Source organism: Musa acuminata, chromosome BXJ2-11 (assembly GCF_036884655.1).
Source record: "Musa acuminata AAA Group cultivar baxijiao chromosome BXJ2-11, Cavendish_Baxijiao_AAA, whole genome shotgun sequence".
Taxonomy (NCBI): Eukaryota; Viridiplantae; Streptophyta; class Magnoliopsida; order Zingiberales; family Musaceae; genus Musa; species Musa acuminata.
The window spans coordinates 26,686,325-26,701,091 of record NC_088348.1 but is presented as its reverse complement, the minus strand read 5'-3'; the positions used below and the strand labels follow the sequence as shown (position 1 = coordinate 26,701,091).

General features: G+C 38.6%; 2 protein-coding genes across 6 annotated transcripts in view; one reads left to right on the top strand and one right to left on the bottom strand.

Moving 5' to 3' along the window:
- The first annotated feature begins 217 nt into the window (after positions 1-217).
- Positions 218-7,330, top strand: LOC135626512 (transcription factor bHLH121-like). Of its 3 annotated transcripts, none has more exons than XM_065131882.1 (6): positions 218-516; positions 2,950-3,062; positions 5,280-5,407; positions 5,490-6,002; positions 6,223-6,397; positions 6,850-7,330. In XM_065131882.1, the coding sequence occupies exons 1-5, from the start codon at positions 497-499 to the stop codon at positions 6,379-6,381; spliced, it is 933 nt and encodes a 310-aa protein (XP_064987954.1). In that variant the 5' UTR covers positions 218-496; the 3' UTR covers positions 6,382-6,397; positions 6,850-7,330. The 3 variants fall into 3 exon arrangements, with proteins under 3 accessions (XP_064987954.1, XP_064987953.1, XP_064987952.1); XM_065131881.1 differs by having other exon boundaries at positions 6,790-7,330; XM_065131880.1 differs by having other exon boundaries at positions 6,223-7,330.
- Positions 7,331-9,059: 1,729 nt separating this feature from the next.
- The window catches only part of LOC135626511 (cleavage and polyadenylation specificity factor subunit 1-like), a 39,246-nt gene continuing 33,538 nt past the window's right edge, over positions 9,060-14,767 (bottom strand). For all 3 annotated transcript variants that reach the window (XM_065131877.1, XM_065131878.1, XM_065131879.1), the window contains 6 exons: positions 13,753-13,983; positions 13,526-13,657; positions 13,240-13,413; positions 11,023-11,208; positions 10,410-10,795; positions 9,060-9,711 (listed from right to left, as the gene is read on the bottom strand). In XM_065131877.1, coding sequence (XP_064987949.1) covers positions 9,597-9,711; positions 10,410-10,795; positions 11,023-11,208; positions 13,240-13,413; positions 13,526-13,657; positions 13,753-13,983 — 1,224 coding nt within the window. In that variant the 3' untranslated portion in view covers positions 9,060-9,596. The remainder of the gene's footprint in view (positions 9,712-10,409; positions 10,796-11,022; positions 11,209-13,239; positions 13,414-13,525; positions 13,658-13,752; positions 13,984-14,767) is intronic.

Genomic DNA, 14,767 nt, shown 5'->3' with positions numbered 1-14,767 from the left:
CGATCCAATCTGATTTTTTGGAATCGTATTGTCTTTTGTAATCCGAACCAAATTGATCGATCAATTGAACCGGACCGGCCGGTCTAAACTGGTCGAAACGGAATCCGAATCGAACCGGTGCATCACGGTGCGTATTGGAAGTTGCTATCGTCACCGCGCACCCACTTGCGTCCTTTTGCCTGAAACAAATATATCCACTTGCTTTGTTCCGTGGAGCCCGAAATGTAATTAGGATAGAGAGAGAGGGAGACGGACGCTGTTCCCAACGATTCCGATCTCCCCCTCCCCCCTCCGCAGAGCTCTCTGCCCGTCGCGGTCGACCAATTCTTCCACAAGGTAGTGAAAGAGCTCCCTCTTCTTTCCTCCTCCATCCCTCCCGCGAGCGACTGAGGCACCGGGAAGCCCCCCTTCCCCTCCGTCTTGGCCTTGGGTGTCGGTGAGAAGCTCCGAGCCCTTGGCCGCTCCTCCTCTTTTCTCCACCACGCCGCCTTGATTGATGGATTCCAGCGGCTTCGGGTACGGATCAATCTCCTTATTCCCCTCTCTTTCCGATTCTTCGATCAGGGCCGCAGCGTGATTCCGTTAACGGTGCGGTCGAGTGATCGAACTTGGACCTTGCGGCGGAAAGTTGCTGCTGCCCTTCGTTAATTGAAGGAATGCACCGAGATGAATTTAGATCTGATGTATACCAAGCTTCTGCTAACTGATGACGGTGATAAACAAGTGGAAGATGGGGAATATCTGTTAAGGGAGTAGAGAAAGATGATGGGAATATGAGCTGAGAGGGGAAACAAATAAATGATAGATAAAAAGGAAAAGTGTTTGATACCAACCCCGCCCCACTCCCCCGCCCTCCGCCCCCCCCCACCCACAACCCGCACACACACACGAACCTCCCTTTTTCTAATTTTAGAACCATAGTAATCTACAACTAAGATCATTGTTCTATGTCGATTAATTCTTCTAAGTTCGAAAATAGAAAGCTCATAATACTCCAATTGGGCCATGCATCTTTCCTGAACTAATTCATAGAGGATACTAATGAAGAGAGAACAGGTAATGATCTCAGTTAATCGAAAATAGGCAGGTTTGGTCATCCATTTAGATCTCGAGTTTTTGAATGGAAATTATTAACCACTTCAACTGACTTATTGGTTGGACTTTTTTTGTTGTGTGAGTGTTGATCCTACGACTTACTTGAATCTAACCATATGTTCAAGTAGAAGAACTGTTGAACTAATTGATTCTTGGTAATTTCCTTGAATAGAAGTCTAATATATTCAGCCTAAATGTGTTGAGGCAACTTGTAAATTTGCTTTCTGGGCTTTGGTTCTGCTTGACAACTGTCTGCTCTAGACCGAAGACTTTTAGGACTGGGATCAAAGATCAGGGGTTGCTTTAGGATAATTTCATTTGATTGCGACTTTTCTGAGGGATCTTTAGGCTACTTTAGAGAAATAATATTAGCATACATAATCAGATAATTTTAAAGAGCTTATCCCAATATGTAGTTCACCTATGCATGAATAATGTCGATTAGGATGATAACTTCCATAAGTATAGAATTACTGTGCGTAAGGTGCTATGGCCATTGGGGGCTTAGTTGTGAGGTGCAAAAGAAGGCACACTCCCCTTGGTGGATTGAGACACAAGTACAGTGAGAGTTTACAGGTTACCATTCAATAGTAATTCTAAACTCAAAATACTAAAACTTGTCTGTGATCACGGAGCATTGTACAGATCACAAAGTGTAACAACACCAAGGAATGAGTTGAAATGGGAAGACGAGCAGTAGGAACAATAATCAATAACAGCAGAGGATTGAAAAAAAAGCAAGAAAAGAAGAAGAAAAGACAGGATAAAAACATGTCATAACAAATTATCTGATTGTGTGAATCCTTGAGCATGTGGTCTTATTTTATTTTTAATAAGGAAAAAATCCTCCTTACAGTTCATGATCTTTGCCTTCTTCCGAAAATTTTACATTCTCTTTCCTTTGCAAATTAGACTTAACAATCTGTTGCATTACATAGATCTAATAGTTGTTAGTGAAGATGGTTCTTGCACCATGAAGCAAAAGGGCAATGCACCTAAAGTTTACCTTACAGAAGCCTGTGAACTTCACTTGTCTTGTCTGCTCCATTTTTTTAGTCTACTGTGCTTACTGTGTGCACAACATTTCTTTCATTAGTTTAATCTACAGGTGAAAGATATTGCTTCAAATTAAAATCATATTTATAATTTGAGAAATTTGAAACTAATACTATGCTGGAATTTGACCTTCAATGGGTCTGACTCTTGCACTGAATTTTGCACAAAAGGTTGTAACGTGTTGCTCTCTTTTGTGTTTTTTTTCTTCTGAAAGTTTGATAAGCACAAGATATTCAAGTGACTTCTATAACATGGGATATGTACCAACTTCATGGAATTTTGTGTGGTTACTTTATGAAAAATTCAAAAGTGATATCTGGCAGTTTTAATTAAACTTTGTTTTTTCTAGGTTAATCAGATATTCTGATACACGAAAAATGTTTTTGGTGGTAGGCTTTGTAGATTTAACATGTACAAGTCAGAAATTAGATTATGTTGCAGGCTTGTTATCCATCTGCATTTAGTGGAAAATCAATTTTCACATATTAATGTATATATTGCTCACCTTACATTCTTTAAGATCCAGCAAACTCAAATACTACTCTTAATTGAGTTAATGTATATAGTGCATACCTGGAGATTTTTGGTGGTTATTTATTAATAAGATCAAATAACATGCTTCACCTGGGAATATATGCCCTATGATTAATTAAGCTTGCGGAGACTGTTACTAATCATTTTTTATGAGATTCTATGATATGTCTGTTAGATGTTGTAGTGTATAACAGATCATACATTTCCATTACTTTCACCCTTTATACTCCTAACAAGGAATATTTTTGTCTTCCTTTCTAACAGTCACAGGGTGGACAAGGATTCTGTTGCTGCACGAAAGGTTCAGAAAGCAGATCGTGAAAAACTAAGGAGAGATAGACTAAATGAGCAGTTCTTGGAGTTGGGAAATGCATTAGGTAAAATAAAATGTCTTTCCTGACATGCAATGGATGTCCATACATATAAATCAAGGGAAACATGGAATTAAGTGAATGATGAGTGCCTAAATCTCCAATTTAAAATTTTCAATAGATCTGGGAAATAAATTTATTTTGAAATGTTCAGAAACTCAAAAGCAATGTTCTTCACCATGATCACTGTTTGTTAATAATGGATCAGTGTTGTAGAGGCTTCAGGATGTTTTCTATGTGCTTCTGCTGGTATAAAATTAAACAAAAAATCAATTGGATAAAATTGGATTTTCTAGTAATTAACAATTCTTGTTTCTGTTTTCTGTCCACTTTCCATGTTACCAAATGACTCTTCAGCTTGTAGATTATTTCCTTTTCACATTTCCTATTCCTCCTCACCTTGCTACTCTAATCTTATAAACTTAGATATTCTTAGTTATTTGTCACATTGCATTAGTTTTATGACTAATGCAATATCATTTTAATGCAATTTTGGATTATCGCTCCTTTCCACTTCACATCATATAATATATGGACTTGATTGAACTTTGAGAGGACTAAATCTGAAATAAGCAAAAGTATGTTGGTGCATTTTAGAGATGAGAACAGACATGAGGACATTGAATGGTACTGGAATTTAGGGCACCAACTAAAACTTTGAATTGATTATTGGATCACTGAAAAATATGCCAAAATAGACAGTAAAAAGGTCACTGTTCTTATCAAATTTGAATTTGGATATGATTGTTGCAACAAATAGTATATGACTGTTGTTATTATAGCTATAATAGATTCTACAGTATATGACTGTTGCAGCAACAAGCATATCAGAATTTGGATTAGAGGTCAAGACCTTTTGTCGACTGGATGAAGACCGAGTGTTCAGCCTGCTCCTTTCTGTCTGAATGAGGTTCACAGATCAAGGATATGACAACCAAATTAGTTGCCAAATGTAGAATTCTAATATTTAAGTGAATTAACTTTATCTGTAGTAGTGTGTCTCTTAATTTGGTTATTAGATTTGGCATTAACAATTCATGACTTTATTGAAGTAAGTCCTCCTAATGAAACTCCTCAATTCTCTCATGTTATTATCTGCATGAAAGTGTTGATCTGTTTTTCTCAATTTACACTGCTGAAAACTCTGATGCTGCGGGACATATACTAAAAACCAATGAGTGCCTGATGGACTTCATTTGACCTCTTATTTCAACATGAGTTATATAATCCAACCAACTAGAATATCTTATACCTTAGGCACAGGATACTAGAATTTTTGTCTGACTAGTTTCATTAATCTAACCAACTCAATACAACAACAACCATAAAGGTGTAAGTTCCAACTATTTGTGGTCAGCTATATGGATCTTTTGCTGTCATTGAGATTTGTAAAAAGTCATATGTTTAGTTAACTTTAGAGTACTTAAAATCTTTATTTATAGTTTCTATTAAGGTCTTTTTAGGTCTTTCTATACTTCTTCTCGTTCCACTAATTATTCCGTCTCTTCTAGCTATCATATCTGTAGGTCTCCTAAGCACATGCCCAAACCATCTTAAACGATTCTCTCTCATCTTTCCTACTAGCTCCACACATCCATCTTAGCAACATAAACTTTTGGGACTCTAACCAACTCAATAATTACCATATTTTTTATCCTTCTCATTTTGGGACTCTAAAAGTTGATGTTTAATTATGAAATATTGGGTCATTTAATGCCTGTGAACTGTGTGGATATTTTTTTTTCTCCCTTTCTTTCCTTATTAGTGTGATATGACAACACTAATGGCGGCTAATTTTTGACACATTGAAAAGTTACTTTGTATTCTTTGGTCCTAGATGTCGCTAGAAGCATGCTAATATAATTATTCTTTTATTATAACTATTGCTTGAAAATATTATTTTGATAAGTCCCTCGTCAACATCCTAAACCAATTCATGCTTTTCAAGAATTGTCTGACGACAACTGTTGTACTCTTTTCTCAGATATCCAAGCAAGATATTCTTTTATTAAAACAAACTCTTGAAAATATTATTTGATATGCCCCTTAACATCCTAAACCAAATCATGCTTGTGAAGATTTGTCTGACGACAACTGTTGTACTCTTTTATGAGATATCCAAGCAAGATACTCACTTGCTCCTACATGTGTAGTAGCATCTACTATAATGTTGCAACAAACTTGTTTGTACATTTTACCTAACAGATATGTTACAATATCCAGATCCAGATCGACCCAAGAATGACAAAGCAACTATTCTAGGTGATACAGTACAGATGCTAAAGGACTTGACTGCTCAAGTCAATCGATTGAAATCGGAATATAATTCACTTTCAGAAGAATCTCGTGAGGTAAGTCATATTATATGGAATGAGTATAAATGGTTCTGATAGGCAATCGTTGATTCTTTAACATTTTTGTTGTTTTTTATAGTTGACGCAAGAGAAGAATGAGCTTAGAGATGAGAAAGCAAAGTTGAAGTCTGAAATTGATGATCTGAATGTCCAATATCAGCAAAGGCTTAGAGTTTTTTATCCTTGGGCCACAATGGACCCTTCACTTGTTATAGGTCGTCCTCCATATCCATTCCCAATGCCTGTTCCAATTCCCTCAGCTGCAATACCTATCCACCCAGTACACTCTTATCCCTTCTTTCATGGCCCGATTCCTGGGACCATTTCAAATCCATGTTCTACCTATATGCCAAATTCCCCCAGCAATCCTCAAGTTGAACAATCATCAAACCAGCATATTAATCAAAATATGCATATAAAAGATAGCAGATCACAAACCTCAAGCCATCAAGATTCTAAAAGCAAGCCATCTGATCAGCATCAGCGGAACTCTGGACAAAGAAGTGATGATTTTAGTGATGTTGCAACAGAGTTGGAACTCAAGACTCCTGGATCTGCAGTTCATTCTCAGTCAACATCGGCACATGACGAGGTTGATGTTAATATGCAGTAAATTATTTCATTCAAGCTAAATAAGTTATGTTTTGTTTTATTGTACACGTCATTGATAAGGAAATGATTAGTTGTTATTCGTTGCAACTTGGATTAGTTCCAAACACTGCTTCATTAAAAATCTGTCATTTAGAATTGGTAGGAAATGATATACTGGCGATTGGAAGGAAAAAGGAACTAACTAGTGATTTGTTTTGCAGGACCTGTCCTCTGAAATGAGAAAAGGGAAACAGCTGCCGCAACACAAGGGAAGTGGTGCTTCTACCTGTAGCAGTTCAAGCAGATGTTCTTCATCTTGCAGCGTGCCAGATGACAATTCCAATGATGTTAGAGATGGCTCAGGCCCCGAGAAGCAGTGATGTCCAAGTCCAAAAGGTGCTTCTTATCTTTTTCAAAATTAAACAATAGGAGACTTGCATGTTTAATCCTGTCACTGCAGTCAGGATCCCTCAAACTAGTTCTTTGAGATAAGCATATGACTTCTAGCAATGTCAATCAGGAAATCACCGAAGAAACTGCAAGTTATTTACAGAGCTATTTGCAGTTTCACCTTCTGAGAAGGCTTCTAATCATGGCGCACATGCATGACTTGCTTAGTTGCGTGTGTGGTTCAGACTGAAACTACAAATAACTTGTAAAATCACTTGAAGTTATCTGACGATTTCCTGATTGAGTCGCTTGCAGTCATATGCTCACACATCAAAGAATTAGTTTGTTGGAGACTGGTGCACGGGAGGAGGCCCGAGCTGATATCTATATACACACAGTGTTTCAAGTAGCTAACTTAATGAGCAACAATGGTTTTAAACTACATGGATGTCCCAAAGTTTCGTGAAAGAACTGGAAGAACACGACAGGATGGTTCAAGGTTCGTGAAGAGAGAGAAAAATCTATATAACAAGCATAGTAACTTTTTCTAGCCACACATCTATGAAGCCAGGAGATTCCTGTGTCATAAACTTTCTGGGAGTCACTTGGGTGCGCAATCCTTGATTGAATGATTCCCGGAAATATGGAAATGTGGACGGCACAGGAAGAACTCATGGGCTCGGGGAAGCTGCAAGTTCTGCAGCCCTAATACGTTGCCCAAGATCAGTGTAAGGGTTTTGTTGGGGATTCCAACCCATTCCATCTCTTGTTAGCATGGTTCTCCCTTGTGTCTCATTGCTTGCAGATGGAGGGGAAAGCTGCCGAACACAGGCCCGAAGAAACCCTAAGATAGTTTGTAAATATTGGAGCTTATCTGAGTTGCTGTGAAAGATGTATCATTATTTAGTCAATGACAAGCAGTAAAGATGGGTTTTTTTATCTTAAATAATCTTTATCATTTAATGTAGGTAGAACATTTAAAGGACTTTGTAGGATGCAACAAACCATCAGATTTGTCTTGGTTACATCACACTAATTATTGTTTGCTCTTAGCTCTATATCTTAGGTGCTAAACAAAAGGATTAATGGTTGGTTTTGCGAACCATGAAAGAACAACCTAATTGTACGACATGCCGACATCAGTATCACTCGTTATTACTGTGAGGGATGAATTAATCACTGTTTTCCCTGAAAAGTCGGAGCCCTTAAATCCTGGATGGAGCGTTGAGCCATAGCTGGTTCTTGGAAAAAAGAACATATTCTGTTCATTAGAATCAATCTTACCTTTTGTATAATCTTATTCAAATATCACCGTTAAATATTTAATAAAAAGGGAGGAAAACAAGAGAGCTAACAGCTTTAACACAAACCTCGTTCTTTGAAATTGGAGTGGCAAATTGGATTTGGGACTAAACTTGGAATTTAGAGTTTCAGGCTAATTATAGATTATCTTTTATAGTTAATTATTTTTAATAATTAACGTTTTGATCCTTAACTTACATTCGCATCTCTATAGTTATAAAAGTGAAACATCTATGTTCATTTATACTAATGATATCTATTTTATCTACGAAAACAACAAATAGAAAGATAATTTTAATGTTCGATATCGGACGATGACATTGATGTAGTTGCTTGACTACGTTCGATGATGATAAGATCCGCTCTCATCATGACGCCACTCGCCTCCATGAGAAGCGCGTTGTCAACCTCATTGTCGTCCGCCCTATAATGACGTAGTTGGTGATGGCCGCTCTCGATCCCCTCGATCCTTCGTCATTCCATTCTCTTGGGAGAATCCCTAAATCCCTCTACCACCCCATTGTAGCTGAGGATGCCTTTGCCCACCCCCTCCTTCCATTAAGAACTCCACCATGCGCAAGAAGTGCTCCATCGCCTCCCTCGACCCATTTGCATTGTGCTCGCCTTCTGCTCCAATGGCCTCCCACATGATGGCAACATCATGGATAAGCTTTGGTTAATGCCCGACGCCATGCCATAGAGGGCGGAGTTCATCGTCGACTCAATTACTCTAATGGCCACCTGCACAATGGACATTGTGTAGTCTTGCATGATGGACGCTGCCTTTTGTGGTGCGACCCCGGGAACTAACTAGAGCTCATCCACGTCGTCATTGTCGTGCAAGAGGCCACAATCTACCACAAATGGGTCAAGGGCAAGCACGACCACAAATGGGTCAAGGGAGGTCGAGTGGGGGCGAATCGAGGGAGAGGATGGGCAGAGGCATCCTCAGTTACGATGAGGTGGGAGTAAGGAGCGACTACCACAATCTACATCAACACAAGACGAGCAACGATAAGATCGAGGAGGTACTCCTCGTGAAGGTGAGTAACATTGCAATGAGCAAATATCATCCACCACCACTAACTACATCTACAACAAAACATTAAAAGTATATATTTACTTTTTATTTTTATATTTTCATCAATAAAACTAATATTATGAGGATAAATAAATCTAGATGTTTCATTTTGCTACTATAAGAATATCAATACAAACCAAAACGTGAAAGATAAATAACTACAAGGGATAATATACAATTATCCCATACAGTTTCATACAACATAATAGCACCCAAAGATGTTAGAATCAACAGCTATTGATAGCCATAACATTCAATTCACATGCTTATATCGTGCCCTTATAGTTCAGTACACAAAATCATCTTAAATTGGCACACTGCCATGCGCAAAAGTACATGGTTCCAATGTATGCAAGAAATATCAGTTGTGACAGCGCACGTTTGTTAATGGTAAATAAATTGAATATTTCTATGGTTGTTACAATGCTAAGCTGAGTAAACGCATAAAGAGTACATAAAGCTTAGCTACTACGACAACTACAGGTTTAGGCATGCACCAGCATCATTCAACATACGGGCGTCAAATTACATTAGAAAGATGGAAGAAGGAAATCACAATTTGTGTGAAGTAACGAAGTCACAATTTCCACTGCTATGATGGAATGGCCGCTTGATGAAGCATCATTTGGCAAATAAATGTGTCAAGCCACTTTTAATGCCTTGCTGCATCAGAGTGCACAATCACAGTTGGTCGAGGATACATATTTTCTTTTGTACAGCTGTAAATATTAATGAAGCATCACACTGGAAGACAGAAGTGTTACACCGATGATAAAGATGCAAGAGATGCTCCTGACGAGTTGAAAGTTTGCACCCCTACTGTTACAAGAAGCTTGTTCCGAGCGAAAGATCATTTAAATTGGAAAGAATTTGTGAGCGGGTTGTACCAATTTGAAAAGCAATTTCTAGCTGTTTGTCTAGTGGCAGCATTTCATACCTGGAAAGCAAACAAGAGATGGTCATAATGGCATATCTTGTATGGCATTTAACATGATAAAGAAAACACAATAAAGAAAATCTAAAGCTCAGAAAATGTAACCCAACTAAAACACGATAAAGAAAATGTAAAGCTCAGAACTTGCGACTTGTCGGTATATAGTATCAGCATATGGCATGCCTGTATCACCAAAAACAGCTTATTTTTGTGTTGATTCCTGTTCCAAGGATGTAAATTGCATAAGCAACAAGATGTTTAATGCCTATCAATCTCTCTTTTAGAGTTTATTACTCAAGTAACAAATTCTAAGATGGCTCCGCTTAAACTTATTTCATGTGATTAATATAGGAAAAATTCATCTTCTACATGTTCTGGTGACAACAAGGCCAGGGACTGTTCATTGATTTCAATCATTAAGAGTTAAAATCTGATCAATATATCCCATCTTAGGTAAGGTGTAACAAAGTAATTTTATGCTACTCTTTACACTCATATCAAGAAAAGGTTGCCATTTACACATAAAAAATTATGTTGAAATATTCAAAGTGGATCATGCCAAAACTATACCCAGGAAAACAAAATATTACCAAATACCTCGTAGGAGCACCTGGACTTAAATTTGGTAGCAATCACAGTTGCTACAAGTCATCAAAGTGAAAAGTAGAAGTGATCGAAGGCATGAAGAAACGAATCCTTACTGGGAAAGAAGCTCACAGTCCACCATATTATCAGGACCAGGACGATGTGCCTTTCCATTTGAACGGAATTGTCGAAATGATCTTGGGTTCAAGCCACATGTATGTGGAACAGCATCAACCAATTTCCTTTGCAGGGTTTGAAGCCTCCGGAAGGTTAGCTCATCGAGTGGGGCGATGCAACCAATGCTCCCATCTAGCGTGCTGAATAGAAGGGCAAACCGGTTGGTCTTGTCCGATCCTGGAGCTGTATTGGCTCTATCAAAAGAGGAAGAGAGCATCTGCAGTCTCAAGAACTTTGTCACATGGGTCCCGGCATGAAATTCAGCTCTAGGCAAAAGCTTCTGCCCTTTCCAACTCTCTAGCGTTTTTGGAGCATAATAGAATATCTACAAAGAATTTACTAATGCATTATACAATTACTGCTGAAGTACTACCATGTCCATATTTTAGTTGTCTGAACTTCTAAAAGCACACATTGACAGATAACAACATCTCAGATAGAAACATCTTCAAGTTAGGCTTTAATTGTAAAAGGCACTTTTATCATGTCGTATGAACTATGAAACTACTATGATAAGTGCATATGACAATCAGAAGATACAAGATACTTTACCTGGATATTTTTGTCATCATCAGAAACTACAAGACTCAATGTACTTCCATCAATCAAAAATTCAGTTGCATAACAATCAAGAGAACCAAAATCCTTTGCCAGCAAGCTCAACTGAGCACCCTGCTCTTTCCAATTGAGAAAATAGATGCTTTTGTGGATGTCTCCCAACAAGACAAAATTTTTGACCTGCAACATGTTAATATTGAAATTCTCATAACTTGCAAGTGAAAAAATTGTAACAAAAACAATATTAAAATTCATCACCTCAGATAATATTAATATGTATTATTGCGTCCTTTCTGTATTATCTTATTTTTCAAGCTTTCCAGTACTGGTGCATCTATTTATGTTAAAATTTTCATGTCCAGGCCCATAATCCATGATCTTGGACACATTGATCAATTGAAAAGATTTATTTATTACCTTAAAATACATTTTTGGCCTGAATAATAACACAGTCTAAAAGAAAAAATTAATTCTAACGTACCGATATAGTTGAAATTTTAGATCACCATGGTACCAAAATCGAGCAGGAAATTGTAAAAATTGACTAGTTCAGCTGATGAGTGGAGAGCACTGACCTACTAAATGATACTTTAAACCAAGGTTCACAATACCGTACCATATCGGTATTTCGACCTGGGCTCGGTACCGGTACGGTACGGTATACTGAACGGTACACCCAGGTGTACCGAGCTGTCACGAACGGTCGTTGCGCACCCGCAACAACTCCGTTCAACGAACCGTTCGTCGCTCGCACCTGCATGTATAGCTGCTTGACAGCACGTTTTCTCTTGGTTTTGGGTCATTTTACTTGTAAATATGTAAGTTCGAACAAGCTGCAGCGTTACAAAGCGACCGCTCACCGAACCGAGCAAAACAGCCCCAAAACAGCTCCGTTTTCGCGTGCCGCGGGAGGTGAGCGGAGAACTGCCTCCGCTCACCAAAACGTCAGCCATCTCAGACCCCAGGAACCCCCCGAGTGGCATAGGGCTGGATGGGGCTTCGGTTATATACCGGGCGTTGAGATCTCTTTCGCAAGTTCGCACGTGACCTTTACGGGAACTTGTCTTCGCGCCCGGGACCAGGTGAGCGGCTGTTTGTGGGCTTGCAGCTGTTCGTTCATCCTTGAAAGCCTTGTTTTTCTCCCTCTCCCTCTTTTCTCTTGTGCACACAAGGTGTTCGTCGAATTGCTTGTAAAGCTTCCCCTTTCGCGAGACTTCGAGACTTGTCCGTTGCTCGTTCTTTCGAACTAACTCTCTTTCTCTTTTACAGGTCCTTCGGGACTTGCGAGAGGTTACAAAGTGGGCTGATCCTTGCGGAACAATATCGCAAGGGCGAAGCGCGACTTAGGCAACGCAAGCTAAGTTCGCGTCTTTGCCACAAGGATAACTCGCGACTTAGGCAAGGCAAGCTAAATTCGCATCTTTGGCCGCAAGGGTGCCTCACGCCTTAGGCAATTCCAGCTAAGGTCGTGACAGAGCGGTACACCCAAGTGTACCGAGTACTGTAGCACTGTTACAGTGCTACAGTACACTACTACATTTCTACAGTACTCTCGGACCGGTAACAGTCGGTCCGCATACCGACAACCTGTCGGACCGGTACGTACCGCCCGTACCAGGCGGTACGGCTCGATACGGCAGACCCTGCTTTAAACTCCTTGCACTACAAACTAGTATGGATTAAAATGATAGTCCACGGACTGTGATGAATAAACAGTGATTAGAGGTGCTTTGTTATCCACGTTGTCTGCTAGGCTAAATACATTGTCCCTTCCCAACCACTGTTCATTTATATCCTATCCTCGCTATCATGCATCCATATTTTGGTGAACCTGTAATAGGTACTCCATATATTGATTGTACCAAAGTATATAAACAAATTAACCTTTTTGTATTTTCCCAGGCAGTATACCATGATACAGGTAAGACAACTGAAGATAAAGTACTATCTTCCAATTTATTCACTTTAACTTGCATTGATCCTGAAATGACAGCTGCTAGCAGAACTCAACATTTCAGGGTGAAATTACAAGGAAAAGCTAAAGAAAACTGCATATTAAGTTGATGCTAGAAAGAAACTATACGGTTCTATTTGCCTAGAAGCAACCCTATTCTCAAAATCTAGAATAGAAAAAGAGAAATCCATCATAAACCTTAGTATTTACTGAGTATTTAGTTAGGTACACATATGAGAGGAAACAGATATACTCACAATGTTCAAGCTCACAACATGTAGAGGCGCATCATAGAATGCAATACCATTCAATTCAGTACCAGTCCACTTGTGCAAGGTGATCTTTGGGCCAGATGCTACCAGCAAATGACCTTGGAGAGATGCTAAAGCAGAAACAGCTCCCTTCAACTCTTTGGAGTAAACCTCGGAAACCTGTCAGACAAATTATATGCTAAGTGGACCCCAGCATCGAGTTCAAGTTTCAAAATTGTAATTAAAGGTAATGACTGATCAAAAACAATTTTGCTGCTTGTCATGCTAGTACCAGATTTTGAGCATTCTCAGTATTTTTGCCAAACGAGTATAGCAGCATTCTTCCTCTAGCAGCTACATCCTCACCTTGCACATAAGCTGTGCCAACAGATAAAAGAGTTTCATTTTCCCTTGTTGTCGTATTCTGAAAGAAGCATACCAAAGTTGTATTAGAATACGACAACAAGGACCTCAAGGAAACAGTAAAAATTCCCTCAAGGACGTCATATCTAAACTTACAAATAGTGTAACCACCCTAACAGTGAGAGCATTTTCAGAGGTTTGCATCGGAATGGTAGCCCTTGTTTCCCAGTGTCCACCAGATTTTCCTGACTCCAAAATGCGGATCTCAAACTCATCAACAGTATAAATTTTTTGAAGATCATCCGAGATAACACTATCATTATCACTAAGATGAACAGTATCTTGATCAACCAAAGACGAAAGGACTTGACTAAGAGGCTTAACAACCTACAGAAGCAGAAATAAACAAGAGATCAATAAAATAGCATATGTGTGAAAAGCAATGTCATTACTTGACAGAATGAATAATATACAAAGGAAATACGGAAAGGAATGTATAGGAAAATTCAGACAACATAATGACATCAACGATTATTGAATACACTGAGAAGAGAATAACATAAAGTGAATTTTTCAAGGTGTCAATGTTTTAAATTCAGCTTCTTTTGACCCTCTAAAGCTGATCTGTCATATTTTAAGCAATGGCAATTAGTGCTTTTGTTATGACAACGAACTTGCCTACATCAGACGTCTGTTTCTTCCAAAATTTGTGGCATATTGATTACAAAAACTTGCTTTAATGTGTTTATTTATATCATGGTTTGTAATACCATACCATAGCGCTCGGTATGGACAGTACATACCAATCCAATAGAGGATCGGTATGGGCAGTACATCGGTACACCTTAGTGTACCGTGCATCAATACAGCTCGATATATATCGTACCAACACTTGATTGGTACACCGGTATGGTACAGTATTCAGAACCTTGATTTATATGATAGTTTATCCTCAGATGATTACATATTTAGATCAACAAAAATGTGTAAAATTGAACCCATTTTTATTCAAGGAACCAATCAAAATTGTCTATTAATGTCAAATAACTAAAGAAAGCCAAATGTGAAACATAATGTGTTTGTCAGTTGCATTCCAAGAAAGAATTCAATGAATCTGCATCATTCAGAACCAATCATAGAATAAGACAAACAGTAACAATCAAAATAAGTA